This window comes from Chiloscyllium punctatum, chromosome 5, assembly GCF_047496795.1.
Source record: "Chiloscyllium punctatum isolate Juve2018m chromosome 5, sChiPun1.3, whole genome shotgun sequence".
Taxonomy (NCBI): domain Eukaryota; kingdom Metazoa; phylum Chordata; class Chondrichthyes; order Orectolobiformes; family Hemiscylliidae; genus Chiloscyllium; species Chiloscyllium punctatum.
In genome coordinates, this window is record NC_092743.1 from 139,441,666 (window position 1) to 139,465,228 (window position 23,563).

A 23,563-nucleotide genomic window follows, 5' to 3' on the forward strand; every position below is an offset into this window, starting at 1 on the left:
CCAACTTTGACAGCTCACTGCAGTAAAGAATTCCACAGATTCACTCCACTCTACTAGAACTCCTACTCATCTCTGTCTTAAATGTGTGATCCCTTATTTTGAGAATATGCTATCTGGTCCAGGACTCTCACAAGGGGAACAACGTTTCCACACTTACTGTGTCAAGTCCCCTAAAAACCTTATATGCTTCAGTAAGGTCTTCTTTCATTTTTCTAAATGCCAATGAGTACAGGCCCAAGCTACTCCACCTCTCCTTACATGACACTCCCACCATACTGGTATCAATCCAGTGAACCGGCTCCAATGCCAGTATATCTTTCCTTACATAAGGGGCCCAAAATTATTCACAGCATTCCTGTTATTGGCCTGACTAGTGCCTTGTATAGATTTAGTAAAACTTCCCTACTCTTATACTCTATCCTCTTTGAAATAAAGGCCAACATTCTATTTGCCTTCCCTACTAGCCTCTGATCTTGGATCTTAATTTTTCCTTGATTCATGGATGAGGATTCCCAAAACCCTCTGTACTGTATCTTTCTGCAGGTCTTTACAGATTTTACGAAGTTTACTTCCATAATCAATACATAATGTAAATAATTGTAGCCTTAGCAGTGATCCCTGTGGCCACAACTCCACAGGTGCTACCCTCAAAATGCACCCTTTCTCCCAATTATTAGACTTCTATTAGTTAACCTATTCTCTATCTATGCTACTATACTATCCCCAATACCATGGGCTTTCACTAAATAGCCTTGTGTGCAGTACCTACCAAATGACTTTTAAGATATATTACTTCACCTGGTTCCCCTTTATCTATCCTGCTTGTTAACTCCTCAAATAGCTATTATAAATTTGGCAGGTGTGAGTTCCTCTTCATGAAGCCATACTGACTCTGCATTATTAAATATTTCTTTTAAATCCTTTTCTAAGAGACTATTTAACATGTTCCCAATTATAGTTACCTTTTTCATCTCCCTCCTTTTCTGAATAAGGGTTTTACTATAGCAGATTTCCAATACTCTGGCACTTCACAAAATTCTTAGAAGATCTTAAAATTCTTAGTGCACCCCACTAGGACGTAATGCATCAGCTACAGAGGACTACCGGTTTCCCTGGCACCTTTTCTCTAGTGATAGTTATTGTGTTTTATGTCCTTCCTGCCCCCTTCAATTGGCCTCTTGATTATTTAGTATTTTGGGAATGCTATTAATATCATGTGTTCAAACCATTCAGGATTTTTCTTTTTTACTCACAGACTGAAACAAATGTGCAGCTCTTATAGGCTGATGAAGAACACAGTTACCAAGCCTTGCATCCAACTCTGTCAAGTCAGCTGGATTCACACAAATAATGAAGCGATAAACAGCAAGACACTGTTTGGAATCTGGAATAAATATATTTTAGACCAAATGTAAATATATTTCCAACCTATTACCATTTAAGAAATACTCTACACATCTGTCTCACCTACCAAAGTGGATAGCCTTACATTCTTCTACTTTATATTCCATCTGCCCTAACCTTGCCCATTCACTAAGATTGTCCAAATCCTCCTGAAGCCTCTTTACATCTTCCTTACAATACATATTCCCCACTTGGCTTTGTATCACCTGCAAATTTGGAAATTTTATATTTGGTCTTCATCTCCAAATCATTGACATATATTGTGAAAAACTGGGACCCATGTACTGATCCTTGTTGTAACCCACTATTCAGAATCTGCCAATGTGAGAATTATCCACTTACTCTTATTCTCTTCTTTTTGGGGTTTTTTTGTATTTATTAATTCATGCCATTACATTAAATCACATGGGATGGGAACTAATCTTTGCAACCAAACTCCTGTGGGAGAGTTTATCAAAAGCCTTCTGAAAATTTAAGTATATTATGTACATCGGTTCTCCTTTATCAATTGTTAGTAGAGAAGAAATCAAACCAAACTCAAATCATTAACTCTGTTTCTCCCTCCACAGATGCTGCCAGATCTGTTGTATTTCTCCAGCATTCCCTGTGTTCATTTCAGCATTTGTTCCTTTTACCTGAACTGAGGATTCCCACCCAGTGTGGTGGATAGTATTCAATCCACACTACACAGCTCTGCTTTCATTCCTTCTCCTCCATCCCAGGACCACAACTGGGTTCCACTTTTCCTCACCTTTCAACCAACCAGCCCCAAATTTAACAAATTACTCTTTAACATTATTTGGAGGTGTCAGTGTTGGACTGTGGTGTACAAAGTTAAAAATCACACAACACCAGGTTATAGTCCAACAGGTTTATTTGGAAGCATTAGCTTTCGGAGCACTGCTCCTTCATCAGATGGTTGTGGAGTATAAGGTCGTAAGACACAGAATTTATAGCAAAAGTTTACAGTGTGATGCAACTGAAATTATATATTGAAAAAGACCTGGATTGTTTATTAAGTCTCTCATCTTTTAGAATGGCTATGTTGGTTTCAGTTCTTTTGTATGTAAATTCCAGAACTTTTTTAAAGTTACATTCTCAAGTGAACTTTAACAATAGGCACCATTTAGTCATAGAGACGTACAGCACGGAAACAGGCCCTTTGGTCCAACTCGTCCATGCTGACCCAGGTGTCCCAACCCAATCTAGTCCCATTTTCCAGCACTTGGTCCATATCCCTCTAAACCCTTCCTATTCGTATACCCATCCAGATGCCTTTTAAATGTTTCAATTGTACCAGCCTCCACCATTTCTTTTGGCGGCTCATCCCATATATGCACCACCTCCTGTGTGAAAAAGTTGCCCCTTAGATTCCTTTTACTTCATTCCCCTCTCACCTTAAACCTATGCCCTCTAGTTCTGGACTCTCCCAGGGAAAAGACCTTCTCTATTTACCCTATCCATGCCCCTCATGATGTTGGCCCAGATAATGCATTGAAGGTGCAAAGTGGTCTGTGTGAGGCTGTCTGTGCCCCAATGTTCAGACTGATTCTATTTCTAAAAAAGGGATTTACAGAATCTTACATGGGATTCATGCAGTTTTTGAGCAAAATAAAATGTAATTCTGCAAGTACAAATTCACCCCACAAAAGGTTTGTGAGAAGATTTGTAACTCAGGTGCTAGTTGTTGTGGTTCTGTTCACCGAGCTGGGAATTTGTGTTGCAGACGTTTCGTCCCCTGTCTAGGTGACAGCCTCAGTGCTTGGGAGCCTCCTGTGAAGCGTTTCTGTGATGTTTCCTCTGGCATTTATAGTGGTTTGAATCTGCCGCTTCCGGTTGTCAGTTCCAGCTGTCCGTTGCAGTGGTCGGTATATTGGGTCCAGGTTGATGTGCTTATTGATTGAATCTGTGGATGAGTGCCATGTCTCTAGGAATTCCCTGGCTGTTCTCTGTTTGGCTTGTCCTACAATAGTAGTGTTGTCCCAGTCGAATTCATGTTGCTTGTCATCTGCGTGTGTGGCTACTAAGGATAGCTGGTCATGTCATTTTGTGGTTAGTTGGTGTTCATGGATGCGGATCGTTAACTGTCTTCCTGTTTGTAATATGTATGTTTTGTGCAGTCCTTGCATGGGATTTTGTACACTACATTGGTTTTGCTCATGCTGGGTATCGGGTCCTTCGTTCTGGTGAGTTGTTGTCTGAGAGTGGCTGTTGGTTTGTGTGCTGTTATGAGTCCTAGTGGTCGCAGTAGTCTGGCTGTCAGTTCATAAATGCTCTTGATGTATGGTAGTATGGCTAGTCCTTTGGGTTGCGGTATGTCCTCGTTCCGCTGTCTTTCCCTTAGGCATCTGTTGATGAAATTGCACGGGTATCCGTTTTTGGCGAATACATTGTATAGGTGTTCTTCTTCCTCTTTTTGCAGTTCTGGTGTACTGCAGTGTGTTGTGGCCCTTTTGAATAGTGTCTTGATGCAACTTCTTTTGTGTGTGTTGGGGTGGTTGCTTCCGTAGTTCAGGACTTGGTCTGTGTGTGCGGCTTTCCTGTATACCTTTGTGGTGAATTCTCCATTAGGTGTTCTCTGTACCATCACGTCTAGGAATGGGAGTTAGTTGTCCTTTTCTTCCTCTCTAGTGAATCAGATTCCTGTGAGTGTGGCGTTGATGATCCGGTGTATGTGTTCTCTATTTCTGTGGTTTTAATGATTACAATGGTGTCATCCACATATCTGACCCAGAGTTTGGGTTGAGTTTGCGGTAAGACTGTTCTAATCTTTGTATTACCGCTTCTGCTATGAGTCCAGAGATGGGTGAGCCCATGGGTGTGCCGTTGATTTGTTCATATATTTGGTTGTTGAATGTGGAACTGACAACTGGAAGCGGCAGATTCAAACCACTATAAATGCCGGAGGAAACATCACTGAAGCGCTTCACAGGAGGCTCCCAAGCACTGTGGATGTCACCTAGACAGGGGATGAAACGTCTGCAACACAAATTTCCAGCTCGGCGAAACAGAATCACCCCACAAAAGTGTATGTGTATGTGTGAGTGTGAGTATAAAGGGGTATAAGTCTGTGAGAGGGTGCGTGTGTGAGTGCATGTGTAAGTGAATGAGAGAGAGGTTGAGTATGAGAGAGGGTCTGCGTGAGCATATGGGTCTGTAGGAGTGTGTGTCTATGAGTGTGAGTGTTTGTGTGTGAGTGTGTGTGTGGGGGTGTGTGTGTGTGTGTGGGGGGGTGTGTTTCTGTGTCTGTGTAGTTTAGTGGGATCACCTGTAGTGTGACATGAACCCAAGGTCGCGGTTGAGGCCATCCCCATGGGTCCTGAATCTGTATTATTAATCTTTTGCGACCTCTTCAAAAAACCTCAATCAAGTTACTGAGAAACAAGTTCCCATAGACAAAGTCATGTCCTTGCCTTTCCAAATGCATGTAAATGCTGTCCCTCAGAATCCCATCCAACAACTTACCAACTAGTGACGTAAGGCTCACCAGTCTATAATTCCTTGCAGCCTTTCTTAAATAATGATCTTACATAATCTCTCCACATTGCAACCGGATGATTTTTGTACAATTCGCACCTCATTTGACCATAACCTTTGCTTTTGCATCATATCAAATGCCACTCTGTTTGCCTGACCAATCATGAGATCCTTTGTTACCAAAGGTATTCTGGCATCCATCTTATCACAGACCTCCTTGCTCTTCCTGTTCTCAACCTTTCATTGCCATAGAATCTCTTACATTTCTATTCCTCTTTAGTTCTGATGGAAAATCACTGACCTGGAACTTCTGGTATTTTGGCAGTGTCATTTTCGGGAGTTTCATGGACGGTTTCTCTCCAGGGACCATAGCGACCTTATGTTGCACATCTCATTAATTACGCAACTCGGTTCCGAAGTGCCTTCTCATTGAATCATGTGGCCACATAGGCCACATGCTAGTGCATGGACCTTCAAGCATTGACACTATGAACACCATATTTAAACCCGAGCTGGGCACCAGCTCGAATGCTGCAAACTACCACTCAAAGTCTATTATTTAAATGTTATCCTAGAAAATATAGAGTCATACAGAATTGAAACAGATCCTTCAGTGCAAATAGTCCATGTCGATCATGTTTCCAAACTAAACTAGTTCCACTTGCCTGCATTTGGCCCATATCTCTCCAAACCTTTCCTATTCATATACAGGTGCACAATCCTTTATCCGAAATGCTTGGGACCAATTGGTTTTCGGAATTCAGAATTTTTCGAATTTCAGAATAATTGGCAGTTTGATGGTGAAATTTTAAAAAATCTTTCCGAATAATAGACCTAATGTAAGTAAAAAGGGCCTTGAGAGAGAATTGAGGCCAGCTAGTGCTAGGCCATGCTCCCGCACGTTGCATCTGAGTGACACGCATCAAGTGGGTGTGGACTTGGGTTAACAGTTTGCATGCCAAACAACCTTGTTAATGAGAAAAAAGTTTCCCAAAAAAACCTTCAGACTTTGGCTCTTTTTGGTTTTTGGATAAAGGATTGTCTACCTGTACTTTTCCAAATATCTTTTAAACGTTGTAACTGTACTTGCATCCAAAACTTCCTCTAGCAGTTCATTCCATACATGAACCACTCTGTGTAAAAAAAAGTTGTCTTTCATGTCCATTTTTAGAATTTTCTCCTCTCCCTTAAAAATATCCCCTCTAGTTTTGAATACCCCCACCTGAGGGAATTGACCCTTGCTATTCACCTTATCTATAATAGACAGGCAGGACAATGGAAGAACACAGTTGAGAGTGTGTTGCTGGAAAAGCACAACAGGTCAGACAGCATCCGAGGAGCAGGAAAATCGATGTTTTGGGCCGGAGCTCTTTATCAGGAATCCTGATGAAGGGCTCCAGCCCAAAACATCGATTTTCCTGCTACTCAGATGCTGCCTGACCTGCTGTGCTTTTTCAGCAACACACTCTCAACTCTGATCTCCAGCATCACTGTCTCCTGGCTGGAAGAACACAGCAAGCCAGGCAGCATCAGGAGGTGGAGAAGTCAAAATTTCAGGTTAACCCTTCTTCAAGATTCTCCAACTCCTGATGCTGCCTGGCTTGCTGTGTTCTTCCAGCCTCCTGCCTATTTTGGAATCCAGCATTTGTTGTTTTTTTGTCTCATTCACTTTACCTATGCCCCTCATGATTTTATAAACCTCTAGAAGGTCACTCCTCATCCTCCCACACTCCAGTGAAAAAAGTCTCAACATACCCAGCCTATTTTTATAACTCAACCCCTTCATTCCCGGCAACATCCTGGTAAATCTTTTCTGAACCCTCTCCAATTTAATAATATCATTCTATAGCTGGGTGACCAGAACTGTACATAGTATTCCAGAAGAGGCTTCAACAAAGCCCTGTACAACCTCAACATGCTGTCCCAAGGTCTGAGCAATGAAGGGAAGCATGCTAAATGCCTTCTTAAGCACAACATCTACTTGTGAGACAAATTTCAAGGAATTATGTACCTGAACCCCATGTCTCTCCTTTCTCTAATATTACACAGGGTCCTATCATTAATTGTGTAACTCCTGCCTTGTTTGTTTTACTAAAATGCAATTCCTCACATTTATCCAAATTAAACTCTATCTACACTCCTCAGCCCATTGACCCAATTAATGTTGATCTCTTTGTAACCTTAGATAAACTTCTTCACCGTCCACTATACCATCAATTTTGGTGTCATCTGCAAACTTACTAATCACGCCTCCCATATTCTCATCTAAATATCTTACATAAATGATAGACAAAAGTGCACCCAGTACCGATCCCTGTCGAACACCGCTGCTCACTGCTCTCCAGTCCTCCACTACCACTCTATGTTTCCTGCCGTTAAACCAATTTTGTATCCAGTTGGCAGACTGACCCTGAATCCCATGTAATCTAACTTTACTACTTGGTCTACCATGTTGAACCTTGTCAAAGGCTTTTCTAAAGTCCATGTAAACAACATCTACTGCTCTGCCCTCATCAACCTTTATTCCCTCACATGAAACCATGCTGACTATCCCTAATCAGTCCTCTACAAATGCATGTAAATCCTATCTTTCAGAATTACCTCCAGCAACCTACCCATCACCGATATCAGGCTCATTGGTCTGTAGTTCCTAGACTTCTCATTTCAGCCTTTCTTAAATAAGGGCACAACATTAGCCACCCTCCAGTCCTCTGACACCTCACATGTGGTTATCGATGATACAAATATCTCTGCTAGGGGCCATGCAATTTCTTCCTTAACTTGCCCTTGGAACACATGATCAAGTCCCAGAGATTTATCTACCTATGTTTCTAAGACTTCTAGCAGTCCCTCTTCTGTAATATGAACTGTTTTCAAAACATTAATATTTACTTCCCTGAATTCTCTAGCCTCCATTTCTTTCTCCACAGTAAAAGCTGACACGAAATATTCATTTAGTATCTCTCTCATCTCCTGAGATTCAACACATAGATAACCTCGTTGATCTTTAAGGGGCCCTATTCTCTGTCTAGTTGCTCTTTTGCTCTTAATGCACTTGTAGAATTATTCTCTTAAGAATGCCCCTACACTCTTTATGTTTCAAGAGATTCATTTGATCCCATTGTCTATATCCAATATATGATTCTTTCTTATTCTTGACTATAACCTCAATATCTTTATTCATCTATTGTTCCCTACTTTGACCAGCTTTACCTCTCATGTAACAGGAACATAATGCCTCTGTAATCTCATTATCACACTTTTGAAAGCCTCTCACTTGTCAGTCATCCCCTTACCTGTGAACAGTCTACTCCAATCAACTTTTGAAAGTTCTTGTCATACCATTAGATGGCAAAGAAAGGTAAGATGACACCCTAATTCCTGGGCAAAGACCTGGGAATCCTATAGTGCTGGGCAGCAATCCTTTTTCTGGATTGCCAAAGGAGGCCAATACACCAGACAGTGAGAGTGTGGAACAAGATAGCCATCTGGGTCATTGCAGGTTTTTGTTAGTCACTCAGAAAACTGGATCGAAGGGTGGAAGAATCCAGCAACATTAGTGGAACTGTGCTGAACCCATGAAATGGCTGTTATGGACAGCCATGTCTAGAACACTCATTGGCTGCCAGAAATGCACACAGATTTGCATTCCATCGCTTTAGCCTTTGGTGGTCAGTGTCAATGTAAGATTTCAGGGACAAGGGAGGAAGGTTCATTTGAAGCATTCAAAAGGGAATTAGACTGTGATCTGAAAGGGAAAACTGTAGGAATACAGGCAGAAGGGAGGAGAATGGCACACACGAGGATAGCCATTGCAGACTTGATGCTTTGGATTGTTTTGTGATTCTGTGAAGATCAGCCATCATAAAGTATAGGCTTTTTGAGGAACTGCTACTACAGATTTAGTGCAGAGAGCTTCATCATGCTTTTACTTTCAAAGTAGAGTCATCGAGGATTGGGGGGGGGAATGAGGAGAGGGTACCTGGGAGTTGCAGTGAGAGAGAGACTGACTGAGATTCTTGTGGAGATAGGAGAACTTATTCAAGGCAGGCATCCTTGCAAAAGGATTCGCAGTAAGGTTAAAATCAGCAAGGAAAAAGTGAGGACTGCAGATGCTGGAAACCTGAGCCTAGATTAGAGTGGTGCTGGAAAGGCACAGCAGGTCAGACAGCATCCAAGCAAGGAGCAGGAAAATCAATGTTTCGGGCAAAAGCCTGTCATCAGGAATGGAGGCAGGGTGTTTCCAGGGTGGAGAGATAAGTGGGGCGGTGCCCTTGGGATTCAAAACAAACCGATCCAATTCAGATACCAAATAATAGCAGTTTTACAGCTTGACTGGAGATCTACGAGTCATTTCTAGATGGGTGAGGATACATTGAGCTGCCTTCTTCATCACCTTGTTAGTGTATGCTGGCCATGCAAATAAGATACCTATGCACTTAACAAAAAACAAAATACAGAAAGGTCACTGGACTTGAAATATTGACTGTTTCTCTCTACTGGTGTTCCCAGAGCTGCTGAGTTTCTCTAGCCATTCCTACTTTTATTTCAGATGTCCAGCATCTGCAGATTTTTGTTTTATTTTATAAATTTGTATTTATCCGGATGATCAATACTTGGACCACAAACAGGTGCGAGGAATGGTTCAGCGTAAAGATCTGTGCTAATAATAATACACTATAATAATAAATCCAGTAAATTTATAAAATAAAACAAAGATGCTGGAAATCTGAAACAAAAACAGAAATTGCTGAAGAAACTCAGGACATCTGGATTTGAAAACCTTTCCTCTGAACCTGGTCCTGTCATTCTGTGGACAAACAGGGAGCCTTTTGAGTTCAGTGACCATTCTTCAGAGTTGTAGAAAGATCATTGGACTGGACTTCGCAATGACTTTACCCATTTGTTTCTGTTTGTTGCCATTCCTCATGTCATTAGTGTTTGTTTTAAGACACCACCACACAAATGCAACTTTGGATGAATCGTTGCAAACTGATCTCCTTTTAAAAATTACCACTGTAGCGAATGCAGTCGTTGATAAATTTGTGAAGCCCTCCAGTCCTGTCCAAGTAAACGAGAGCCAACTCCTTCAGAGGCAGGTCCTCGGCTGCCATGTCCTTCCTAACGGTTCTCAGCAACCGCCAACCGCACAGTGACCGGCTCAGACCGGCCTGGACCGGCCCAGACCGCCGCAATCCGGACCAGCTCTCCGGTGATTCCCTACAGCACAACATCAGCCAGCTGTCAAATCAAGGTAATCGGCTAAGAGCGAAAGATTGGCGACAGAGAGAGAAAAAAATATATAGTGGTTCTGGTTTGTTTGTAAAGAGTCAGTGGAACGTTTACATGAGGTGCGGTTAAAGTCGCTTATCCTAAATTAATTTCCACCCACTCCTGATCAAAAGTCGGCAACCTACGAGTTACAGGGGGTGAGATTGACTATTCTGTACATCGCCCAACGTTTTTTTTCGCATTGCAATGATAGCAGTCTTCTGGGATTTCATCTATCTCCCTTTTGGACAGACAGTTTACTTCCCCCTTTTAGAAGTGTTGACTTAGGGTCATTGCGAAAGAAAAAGTCATTTGGACAGAAATTATTGAAGTGAGCCTGAAAAACAGTATTCCGGTTTGCAAAAGGAAGAGCGATAGTCAAAAAACGAATGCCGAGGTAGTTGCAAATTAAAGGGCACAGTGGAGGCAGGAATATTTCACTGTGACCAGATCCAGCCCAGATGTAGCCTGTGCATTCCAATCATTCATGGAGCAGTTGGGGAGATGGGGCTGTAGTGGTAATGAAAGGACCAGGTTCTGAGGAAACGTTTTCAAATCCTATTGCGGCGGGTGGCTGATAAATTAATGTTGTTTATTCCCTGTAGAAAAGGAAATGTGCTATCCTTACCTGGTCTGGCCTATGTATAAGTCTGGAATTTGATTAGAGTTAAAAATCACACAACACCAGGTTATAGTCCAACAGGTTTAATTGGAAGCACACTAGCTTTCGGAGCATCGCTCCTTCATCAGGTGATAGTGGAGGGCTAAATCCTAACATAGAATTTATAGCAAAAATTTACAGGGCGACGTAACTGAAATTATACATTGAAAAATTGATTGTTAAGTCTTTAACAGCTAACCTGAGAATGCAACTTTTAAAAAAAGGTTTTGCGATTTACACATGAAAGAAGTGAAACGATATGGTATTGAAACAGATGAAAGACTTAACAATCAATTTTTCAAACTATAATTTCAGTTACATCACACTGTAAATTTTTGCTATAAATTCTGTGTTAGGATTGAGCCCTCCACTATCACCTGATGAAGGAGCGATGCTCCGAAAGCTAGTGTGCTTCCAATTAAACCTGTTGGACTATTATCTGGTGTTGTGTGATTTTTAACTTTGTACACCCCAGTCCAACACTGGCATCTCCAAATCATGACTAGAATTTGATTGTCAGACCTCTAGTTTCACACACAGTTAGGTATGGGCAACTCATTTCCTAAGAAGGGAAACAATGGGAACAATGTATTAAGATATAAGAAATGGGATATCATAGAAGGTCCAGCACTGCAGTCTTCAAGAGTCTGACGCTTTGGAGGATATTGTTTCACCAGAATAACAATCAAATGCCACATGAGAGCTGATCACTCTACTGCTTTGCTGTTGATTTATATGTTGTGTATATTGCTAGATGCTGTCTTTTTTTCATTCATTCACAGGATGTGGACAATGCTGGCTACCCATCATTTATTGCCCATCCTGAAGCACACTTGTGAAGGTAATGGTGAACTTCCTGAACAGCTGCTGCCTGTGTCGTGTTGGTATACCCATAATGTTGTTAGGGAGTTCCAGAATTTTGACGCAGTGATTGTTGAGGAATGGCCATGAAAATGATGTTTAGAAACACAGAATCTCTACAGTGCAGAAAGAGGATATTTGGCCCAGCAAGTCTGCATTAACCTTCCAAAGAACATTCCATCCTATCTCTGTAACCCTGTATTTTACCATGGCTAATCCGCCTAGCCTGCACATCCCTGGACACTATGGAAAATTTAGCAAGGCTATATCAACCAACCTGCACATCTTTGGCCTTCGGGGGAAAACTGGAACACCTGATGGAAACTCACACAGACCAACAGTGGCACAACCAAGAGTAGAACCTCTTGAATATGCTGTCTGTGTGGTAATGTCACTGGTCAGAAATTAAACCAGATGGACCAATTAGCATTGGCCTAAGCACTGGAAACGACAATGACAGTAACAGTTCTGGCACCCCTGCAAAGTCTTACTTACATCTAAGGACTTGTGCCAAAATTGGGAGGGCTAGTCTTTGATTTGTTATTATCACATACATCAATGAAAAGTGTCATGTACGCCATTCAGGCAATTCATGCCTTGTATAAGTACATCAGGGTAATAGAACAGGATGCGGGATATTGTGTTACAACTACAGAGAAATTTCAGAGAAAGATCATCTTTAATATATGAGAGGTCTGTTTAAAAGTTTGATAACGGCAGGAAAGAAGCTGATTTGAATGTGTTGATACACATTTTCAAGTTTTTGTATCTTCTGCCCGATGGAAGAGAGTCTTTGAATATATTGGTTGCTTTCCTGAGGCAAGGGGAAAGTATAGATGGAGTCAATGGAATGAAGGCTGGTTTGCATGATGAGTTGGGCGGCATTCAGTCAAGCAACAACCTGACATTGATATACTCACAAATCATACCTTAATGTCCTAGATACCACCAATACAATCCCTGGGTATGTTCTGAACATTCGGCAGGACAGATGCATCATAGGTGGTGGCACAGTAGTATACTGTGGGAAAAGAATTGACGTGGGACTCCTCATCATTGATTCCAGAGATTTACACCAGATCAAACTTGGGCAAAGGAAACTTCTGCTGATAATCACCTACATACCCTCCAATCTTGAAAGATGAAAAATTACTCTTCCACGTTGATCACCACTTGGAAAAAGCATTGATGCTGGACATGGCACTCTGACCTTTGATAATGTACTCTGATAGATGACAAGGTCCGGCATCAAGAGTGGCTTGTTACTACTACTACTATTGGCCGAGCTGGTTGAGTCCTAAAATACTTAGCTACTAGATAGGACGTGCAATAAGTGATGGGGGAAACCAACAAAAATGTACTTGATCTTGTCCTCACCAACCTACATGTAACAGATTAATCTGTCCTTGACAGTATCAGAACTGACCACTATAGTCACTGTGCAAACAAAGTTCTGCCTATAGATTGAGGATACCCTTCATTGTTTTGCAAATTGAATTTGAATAAATCAAGGAACTCAAACTGGGCATCCATGAAATGCTGTGGGCCACCATGAGCAGCAGAATTGTAATCAACTACAATCTGTAACATTGTGGTTCACTGTATCACCTCATCCTACTAAACAGAAATTGCTGGTGAAACTCAGCAGGTCTGTGGTGAGAAACAGAGCTAACATAGAATGTTACATCGCAGTACAGACTCTTTGGCCCTCGATGTTGTGCCAACCTGTGAAATTAAGTTGATGCCCGTTTAACCTATTCTGTTCCATTGTTATCCATACGTATGTCCAATGTCCATTTAAATGCTCTTAATGTTGGCAAGTCTACTACTGTTGCAGGCAGGCCGTTCTACATCCCTACTACTCTCTGAGTAAAGAAACTACCCTTGATATCTGTCATCCCTGAATTTAAAGCTATGTCCCCTCGTGTTAGCCTTCACCATCCGAGGAAAAAGGCTCTCACTCTCCACCCTATGTAACCCGCTGATTATCTTATACGTCTCAATTAAGTCACCTCTTAAACTTCTTCTCTTTAACAAAAATAGCCTCAGTTCCCTCAGCCTTTCCTCAAAAGACCTTCCTTCCATACCAGGCAACATCCCAGTAAATCTCCTCTGAATTCTTTCCAAAGCTTCCACATCCTTCCTATAATGCGGTGACCAGAACTATACACAATACTCCAGGTGCAGCCTTACCAGTGTCTTGTACAGCTGCAGCATGACCTCGTGGCTCCGAAACTCAATTCCCCCTACCAATAAACACCAACACACCATATGCCTTCTTAACAACCCTATCAACCTGGTTGGCAACTTTCAGGGATTTATGCACCTGGACAATAAGATCTCTCTGTTAATCCACACTGCCAAGAATTTTACCATTAGCCCAGTACTCTGCATTCCTGTTGCTTCTTGTGAAGTGAACTACCTCACACTTTTCCGCATTAAACTCTATTTGCCACTTATCAGCCCAGCTCTGCATCTTATCTATGTCCCTCTGTAACCCACAATATCCTTCGGCACTATCTACAACTTTGCCTACCTTAGTGTCATCTGCAAATTTACTAACCCATTCTTCTACGCCCACATCCAAATCATTTATAAAAATGACAAACAGCTGTGGCTCTAAAACAGATCCTTGTGGCCCACTACTGGTAACTGAGCTCCAGGATGAACATTTCCCATCAACCACCACCCTCTGTCTTCTTTCAGCTAGCCAATTTTAGCTAGGCACGATCTACCCTTCACAAAACCGTGTTGACTATTCCCTAATTAAATTATTTCTTTCCAGATGATTATAAATCCCATCTCTTATAACCTCTTCCAACACCTTACCCACAACCAAAGTAAGGCTCACTGGCCTAAAATTAGGAGGGTTGTCCCGACTCCCCTTCTTAAACAAGGAAACAATATTTGCTATCCTCCTGTCGACAATGATGACATAAAGATCGAAGCCAAAGGCTCTGCAATGTCCTCCCTGGCCTTGCAGAGAATCTGAGGCTAAATCCCATCCAGAGCTGAAAATGTGTTGCTGGAAAAGCGCAGCAGGTCAGGCAGCATCCAAGGAACATGAGAATCGACGTTTCAGGCATCAGCCCTTCTTCAGGAATGAGGAAAGTGTATCCAGCAGGCTAAGATAAAAGGTAGGGAGGAGGGACTTGGGGGAGGGGCGTTGGGAATGCGATAGGTGGAGGGAGGTCAAGGTGAGGGTGATAGGCTGGAGTGGGGTGGGAACGGAGAGGTCAGGAAGAAGATTGCAGGTTAGGAAGGCAGTGCTGAGTTTGAGGGATTTGACTGAGACAAGGTGGGGGGAGGGGAAATGAAGAAACTAGAGAAATCTGACTTCATCCCTTGTGGTTGGAGGGTTCCCAGGTGGAAGATAAGGCACTCTTCCTCCAACCGTTGTGTTGCCATGGTCTGGCGATGGAGGAGTCCAAGGACCTGCATGTCCTTGGTGGAATGGGAGGGGGAGTTGAAGTGTTGGGCTACGGGGTGGTTGGGTTGGTTGGTCTGGGTGTCCCAGAGGTGTTCTCTGAAACGTTCTGCAAGCCTACGGGGTGGTTGGGTTGGTTGGTCCGGGTGTCCCAGAGGTGTTCTCTGAAACGTTCCGCAAGTCTACGGGGTGGTTGGGTTGGTTGGTCCGGGTGTCCCAGAGGTGTTCCCTGAAACGTTCCGCAAGTCTACGGGGTGGTTGGGTTGGTTGGTCCGGGTGTCCCAGAGGTGTTCTCTGAAACGTTCCGCAAGTCTACGGTGTGGTTGGGTTGGTTGGTCCGGGTGTCCCAGAGGTGTTCTCTGAAACGTTCCGCAAGTCTACGGGGTGGTTGGGTTGGTTGGTCCGGGTGTCCCAGAGGTGTTCTCTGAAACGTTCCGCAAGTCTACGGGGTGGTTGGATTGGTTGGTCCAGGTGTCCCAGAGGTGTTCTCTGAAACATTCCGCAAGTCTATGGGGTGGTTGGGTTGGTTGGTCCGGGTGTCCCAGAGGTGTTCTCTGAAACGTTCCGCAAGTCTATGGGACGGTTGGGTTGGTTGATCCGGGTGTCGCAGAGGTGTTCTCTGAAACCTTCCGCAAGTCTACGGGGTGGTTGGGTTGGTTGGTCCGGACTGATCCCACACGGACTCCGGATTACGTTCCGACCAACAAAATTTGGACCCAACCAGGACAACCAGTACCTGCAACAAATCCGAAGCCTCCATCAACAGACCTCCCTCCAGATCCTCCGCTCCACACTTGCAGCCATGCACCGCTACCTACATTCCCTGCAATTCGACCCACCCCAGCTCAGGACAACACTCACACAGACCTGTAAAGGACCTCTACTGTTCTTCATCCACAGAAGAATCTATACACTAAACAGTTCTTCGTAGCCATATCGGAGATTAAACACCAACCACGCCCTCCACCTCCTCCATGATTTTCGCTTCCCCGGTCCCCAATGCCTTATCTTCACCATGGACATCCAGTCCCTGTACACCTCCATCCCCCATCACGAAGGACTCAAAGCCCTCCGCTTCTTTCTTTCCCGCCGTACCAACCAGTACCCTTCCACCGACACCCTCCTTCAACTGACTGAACTGGTCCTCACCCTGAACAACTTCTCTTTCCAATCCTTCCACTTCCTCCAAACCAAAGGAGTAGCCATGGGCACCCTCATGGGCCCCAGCTATCCCTGCCTCTTCATAGGATATTGGAACAGTCCATCTTCCGCAGCTACACTGGCCCCATCCCCCACCTTTTCCTCCGCTACATCGATGACTGTATCGGCGCTGCCTCGTGCTCCCACGAGGAGGTTGAACAGTTCATCCACTTTACCAACACTTTCCACCCAAACCTCAAATTCACCTGGACCGTCTCAGACTCCTCCCTCCCCTTCCTAGACCTTTCCATTTCCATCTTGGGTGACCGAATCGACACGGACATTTATTATAAACCAACCCACAGCTACCTAGACTACACCTCCTCCCACCCTGCCCCCTGTAAAAATGCCATCCCATATTCCCAATTCCTTCGTCTCCGCCGCATCTGCTCCCAGGAGGACCAGTTCCAAAACCATACCACCCAGATGGCCTCCTTCTTCAAGGACCGCAATTTCCCCCCAGACGTAGTCGACGATGCCCTCCACCGCATCTCTTCCACTTCCCGCTCCTCCGCCCTTGAGCCCCGCCCTCCAACCGCCACCAGGACAGAACCCCACTGGTCCTCACCTACCACCCCACCAACCTCCATGTCCAACGTATCATCCGCCGTCATTTCTGCCACCTCCAAACGGACCCCACCACCAGGGACATATTTCCCTCCCCTCCCCATCAGCGTTCCGAAAAGACCACTCCCTCCGTGACTCCCTCGTCAGGTCCACACCCCCCACCAACCCAACCTCCACTCCCGGCACCTTCCCCTGCAACCGCAAGAAATGCAAAACTTGCACCCACACCTCCCCCCTTACCTCCCTCCAACGGACACTTCCATATCCACCACAAATTCACCTGCACCTCCACACACATCATCTATTGCATCCGCTGCACCCGATGTGGCCTCCTCTATATTGGGGAGACAGGCCGCCTCCCAACACTTCAACTCCCCCTCCCATTCCACCAAGGACATGCAGGTCCTTGGACTCCTCCATCGCCAGACCATGGTAACACAACAGTTGGAGGAAGAGCGCCTCATCTTCCGCCTGGGAACCCTCCAACCACAAGGGATGAACTCAGATTTCTCCAGTTTCCTTATTTCCCCTCCCCCCACCTTGTCTCAATCAAATCCCTCGAACTCAGCACCGCCTTCCTAACCTGCAATCGTCTTCCTGACCTCTCTGCCCCCACCCCACTCCAGCCTATCACCCTCACTTTGACCTCCCTCCACCTATCGCATTCCCAACGCCCCTTCCCCAAGTCCCTCCTCGCTACCTTTTATCTTAGCCTGCTGGACATACTTTCCTCATTCCTGAAGAAGGGCTGATGCCCGAAACGTCGATTCTCCTGTTCCTTGGATGCTGCCTGACCTGCTGCGCTTTTCTAGCAACACATTTTCAGCTCTGATCTCCAGCATCTGCAGTCCTCACTTTATCCTTAAATCCCATCCAGCCCAGGGGTCTGACTTATTTTCAGCTTTTCCAAAATTGCTAAAACCTCCCTTTGTCAACCACAATCCCATCTAATCTAGTAGCCTGTATCTCCGTATTCTCACTAACATTGCTCTTTTTCAATGTGAATACTGATAAAAAGCATTCATTAAGCGTGTCTCCTATGTCGTCAGATTCCACACACAGCTTCCCACTACTGTCTTTGATTGGCCCTAATCTTACTGTATTCGTTCTCTTATTCCTGAACATTATTCCTAACATTTTGAGTCTATTGGAGTTAGAACTGTTAGGAGCTATGAAAAGTGTTATTTATGCTGAATGTATGGTGTGGTGGTCAGGGGTGGAGGACGTGGAGTGGAGGCTGAGCAAATAGTCAAATGGAGTCCAGAGAGAGGGAGCGACTTGAAAGATGTCAGCTGTCAAGGGGATTATTGGTAGTAGGCTAAGACAGAAGAGAAGCTGAATGAGTGATAATGAGTATGAAAGAATGGGTAGGCTTTGTTGAAAGCAACCCATGTCATGGCTGGACCGGGTGTGGGGATAGATGAAAGAAATGGAAGAACAGGCATTTCTGTACATCAATGACATCATCAGTGCTGTTTCCCTCTCTCATTAGAAGTGGAAAAATGTATCAATTTCACTTCCAATTTCCACCCTGCTCACACTTTCACCTGGTCTTTCCCTGACTCATTTCCTCAATATTTTTGTTTCAATTTCTTGGGATAGGCTAGCCCCTGATATCCATTGCAAACCCACTGACTTGCACAGTTACCTGGACTATACACCCTCAGACCTTGCTTTCTATATGGACTGTATCTGATTCTCCCAGTTTCTCCATCTCATCAGCTCCTTCGACATGAGGACCTCAGAAACATCCATCTTTTTCCTTAGCTGTGGATTCCACTCTACCATGGTTGAAAGGGTCCTTAGACATATTTGACCCATCTCCCACACTTCTACCTTCACCTCTTTGCTTCCCTCTCACAAGGACAATAGGGTACCCCGGTCCTCACTTACCATCTGCCAACCAAAGGATCGTAATCTGCTATTTCTGTCACCTCCAGTGGGATACCACGACCAGACAAATATTCCATTAGACCATAAGACATAGGAGCAGAAATTAGGCCATTCTGCCCACCTAATCTGCTCCACCATTCAATCATGGCTAATAAGTTTCTCATCCCCATTCTCCTTCCTTTTCCCTATCACCCATGACAATCAAGAACCTATCTATCTCAATCTTAAATACACTCAATGAACTGGCCTCTACAGCCTTCTATGGCAGTGCATTTCATAGATTCACCACTCTCTGGCTGATGATGTTTCTTCTTATCTCCATTCTAAAAGGTCTTCCCTTTACTCTAAGGCTGTGCATTCGAGTCCTAGTCTTCTCTACCCATGGAAACATATTCCCAACATTCACTCTGTCCAGGCCATTCAGTATTCTGTAAGTTTCATTAGATCCCCCTTCATTCTTCTAAACTCCAAGTCTTCAAGTGTTCCTCATATGTTAAGCCTTTCATTCCTGGAACCATTCCCTTCCTTTGTCAGCATCCTAAAGGGACTATTCCCTCTGGGACACCCTGGTCCATTCCTCCATTCCCACTGTCTCATAGCCTCACAGCACCCTCCCAGGACATTGCAGATGTAATACCTTACCACTTACCTCCTCCCTCCTCACTTTGTAAGGCCCCAGACAAACCCCCAGATGAAGCAGCGATTTGCTGCACTTCATTCAATCTAGTCTGCTGTACTTGCTGTTCACAGTGTGGTCTCTAGGGAAAGGAAATACAGACTGGGTGACCATTTTACAGAACACCTACATTCTGTGCATAAAAATGACATCAAGCTTCCAATTGCCTGCCACTCAAACATACCATCATGTTCCCATGCCCACATTTCTGATGATAGCCTGATGCAGTCTTCCTGCAAGTCTTTGTGCAAGTTTAAAGAATAGTATCCCATTTTACACATAGAGATCCTGCAATGTCTAGGAGTCAACAATAAGTTTAATAAATTTACAGCCTGCTTCTATTCTTTCATGTTTTTCACCAACCCTCCCACATCTGGTCCTGATATGACATGGGTTGCTATGAGCACAGACAATGCATTCACACTCCATGGCCTATCACAATACGTGGGTTGTTTTCAGCACAGCCTATCCATTCTCTCCTACTCTCAGACCTCATTATCACTTACTCGGCTTCTCTTCTGTCCAGGGCTACTGTTAATACAGAGGAACCGTGATTATCTGAACAAGATGGGCGGGTGGTATTTCGTTTGGATAATTGATTATTTGGTTAATTGATTCAATGCCTCTTCTCTGGGGCTTGAAGTTCTCTGAAGTTTCCTTTTTCCTCGCTCTGCTTGCCTTGCTCCCTCTCTCTGTCTCAGAGTTTATTTCTGAGCAGACACACACTTGTGTGTAAGGGGCCTGCAGCATTGCTGAAGCTTCCCACATGCCCCCCCCCCCTCCCCCGAGGAAAATCATTGTAAACAAAAGACACGATCAGTGTTGGAAACACCTCTTTGATATAATGTTTCTGTTGGGACCTTGAGATCTTCGGATAATCTGAAATTTGGATAACTGATATTTGGATATTCGAGGTTCCTCTGTAATCCCCTCGTTTGCCTACCCTTTCATATCACTGTCTATTTCTTTGGAGGAGACCCAGGACCTACATGTCCTTGGGACAGTGGGAGGGGGAGTTAAAGTGTTCAGCAATGGAGTCAGTGGGGGTTGTTTTGTGCATGTGTCCCTGAGATGTTCTCTGAAGCCTTCCGCAAGTAGGCATCCTATCTCCCAATGTACCGGAGACCACATCGGGAGCAACGGAGACAGTAAATGACGTATGGAACGTGTTAGTGAAATTAATTAATTGTTCATCGTCTTCGTGGGAGCACAAGGTGGCAATGATACAGTCATCGATGTAGCGGAGGGAGAGGTGGGGAGTGGTGCTGGTGTAGCTGCAGAAGATGGACTGTTCCACATACCCGATGAAGAGACAGACATAGCTGGGGCCCATGTGGGTGCCCATGGCTACCCCTTTGGTCTGGAGGAAGTGGGAGAATTCAAAGAACCAGTTCACTCAGATGAATGAGAGTGGCAGTGGAAGGGTACTAGTAGGGATGACAGGAGAGGAAGAAACTGAGGCTTCCTAAAGGAGCCTTCCACATGTGTCAGAGATTTATTTGCACTTACACATATGTCATTTACTGTCACTGTTGTTCTCAATGTGGTCTCCTGCACATTAGGGAACCCACTTGCGGAACACTTCAGAGAACATCTCCAGGACACACACGAAACAACCCCACTACCCCACTACTGTGTAAAATGGGATACTATTCTTTAAACTTGCACAAAGACTTGCAGGAACGGTGGGCGGCACGGTGGCACAGTGGTTAGCACTGCTGCCTCACAGCGCCAGAGACCCGGGTTCAATTCCCGCCTCAGGCGACTCTCTATGTGGAGTTTGCACATTCTCCCCGTGTCTCCGGTTTCCTCCCACACTCCAAAGATGTGCCGGTCAAGTGAATTGGCCATGCTAAATTGCCCGTAGTGTTAGTTAAGGGGTAGATGTAGGGGTATGGGTGGGTTGCGCTTCGGCAGGGCGGTGTGGACTTGTTGGGCCGAAGGGCCTGTTTCCACACTGTAAATAATCTAATCTAATCTACCCATGGCTGAACACTTTAACTCCCACTCCCCCAAGGACATGCAGGTTCTGGGCCCCCTCCATCACTGTTAAAGTAAATGTTGGATGACACCAGCTTCAGATCCCAGATACTTTATTTCTGAAACCTGTGGCAGAGATCAAGTGTCATCAAAGGAGTCTGGTAGTCTTCTTGTGGAAGCACTCCCCAATGAATCTCTGAATGTTACTAGTAAATAGTATTTTTTAATATCTTGTTCGAGTATAGTTGATACAAGGGATTCTGACATCACAAGTCCACAAGGAGGTTGAACAGTTCATCCACTTTACTAACACCTTCCACCCCGACCTCAAATTTACTTGGACTGTCTCAGACTCCTCCCTCCCCTTCCTAAACCTCTCCATGTCTATCTCGGGCAACTGACTCAACACGGACTTTCACTATAAACCGACTGACTCCCAAAGCTACCTAGACTACACCTTCTCCCACCCTGCCCCCTGTAAATACGCCATCCCATATTCCCAATTCCTTTGCCTCCGCCGCATCTGCTCCTTGGAGGACTAATTCCAATACCGAACAACCCAGATGGCCTCTTTCTTCAAAGACTGCAATTTCCCCTCAGACGCAGTTGATGATGCTCTCCACTGCATCTCCTCCACATCCCGCTCCTCCTCCCTTGAACCCCACCCCTCCAATCGCCACCAGGACAGAACCCCACTAGTCCTCACCTACCACCCCACCAACCTCCAGATACATTGTATCCTTCGTCATTTCTGCCACCTTCAAACAGACCCCACCACCAAGGATATATTTCCCTCCCCTCCCTATCAGCGTTCCGGAAAGACCACTCCCTCATCAGGTCCACACCCCCCCACCAACGCAACCTCCACTCCCAGTACCTTCCCCTGCAACCACAAGAAATGCAAAACCTGCGCCCACACCTCCCCCCCTTACTTCCCTCCAAGGCCCCAAGGGATCCTTCCATATCCATCACAATTCACCTGCACCTCCACACACATCATTTACTGCATCCGCTGCACCCGATGTGACCTCCTCTACATTGGGGAGACAGGCCGCCTACTTGCGGAACGTTTCAGAGAACACCTCTGGGACACCCCCACCAACCAACCCAACCGCCCTGTGGCTGAACACTTTAACTCCCCCTCCCACTCCCCCAAGGACATGCAGGTCCTTGGCCTCCTCCATCGCCAGACCATGGCAACACGACACCTGGAGGAAAAGCGCCTCATCTTCTGCCTAGGAACCTTCCAACCACAAGGGATGAATGCAGATTTCTCCAGCTTCCTCATTTCCCCTCCCCCCCACCTTATCTCAGTCCCAACCCTCGGAGTCAGCACCGCCTTCTTGACCTGCAATCTTCTTCCCGACCTCTCCGCCCCCACCCCCTCTCCGGCCTATCACCCTCACCTTCACCTCCTTCCACCTATCGCATTCCCAACGCCCCTCCCCCAAGTCCCTCCTCCCTACCTTTTATCTTAACCTGCTTGGCATACCTTCCTCATTCCTGAAGAAGGGCTTATGCCCGAAACGTCAATTCTCCTGCTCCTTGGATGCTGCCTGACCAGCAACACATTTTTCATTCTGAAGACATCACAGGGCGAAATACAAGTCTCGTTAACAATATGTGTTTTTCACTGTCACAATAGCTGGAGATCGCTGCCTTCCCGTGATAATATTAAACCGTTCACAAAAACTTGTGACTACTGTTCTCAATCTCATGTTAATTGATAAAGGGGTAGATACTAGGTTTTAGTATCAGTAGTGTGGTTAGTCTTCACATACTCTTGATAACTGGCAAGGAAGTACAGTGGAAACTCAATTATCTGAACGAGATGGGCAGGCACGATTTCTTTCAGATATTCGATTATTCGGAAAATCGATTAAATGCCTTTCCTCTGGGGCTTAGAGTTTTTAAAGTCTGCTCCATGTTCAGGAGACTCGCAGCAGTACACAGCGCACGAGGTCCCACCCCCCCACCCACGCCCCCTGTCCAAACCTGCCCCGCTACCACCCCGTCCAATACCGCCCCTCGCCTGCCCCCAACCCATTCAACCCCGCCCCTCGCCCGCCCCCAACCCAGTCCAACCCCACACCCTCAGCACAAAGCATGACCCCACTTCCAACACAGCCCCCTGCCAACGGGCAGC

The 23,563-nt window shown here is 45.0% G+C and overlaps 1 protein-coding gene and 1 long non-coding RNA gene across 3 annotated transcripts in view; one reads left to right on the forward strand and one right to left on the reverse strand.

Annotated features, from left to right (window-relative positions):
• The window catches only part of mcmdc2 (minichromosome maintenance domain containing 2), a 65,825-nt gene extending 55,791 nt beyond the window's left edge, over positions 1 to 10,034 (reverse strand). For both annotated transcript variants that reach the window (XM_072571498.1, XM_072571497.1), the window contains exons 1-2: positions 9,896 to 10,034; positions 1,254 to 1,384 (exon numbers count right to left, since the gene is read on the reverse strand). In XM_072571498.1, the coding sequence (XP_072427599.1) occupies positions 1,254 to 1,384; positions 9,896 to 9,995 (231 nt within the window). In that variant the 5' untranslated portion in view covers positions 9,996 to 10,034. The remainder of the gene's footprint in view (positions 1 to 1,253; positions 1,385 to 9,895) is intronic.
• Positions 9,943 to 13,195, forward strand: LOC140477486 (uncharacterized). Its single transcript, XR_011960748.1, has 2 exons — positions 9,943 to 10,135; positions 11,596 to 13,195. It is a non-coding gene; the product is annotated as an uncharacterized lncRNA (long non-coding RNA).
• The last annotated feature ends 10,368 nt before the right edge of the window (positions 13,196 to 23,563 follow it).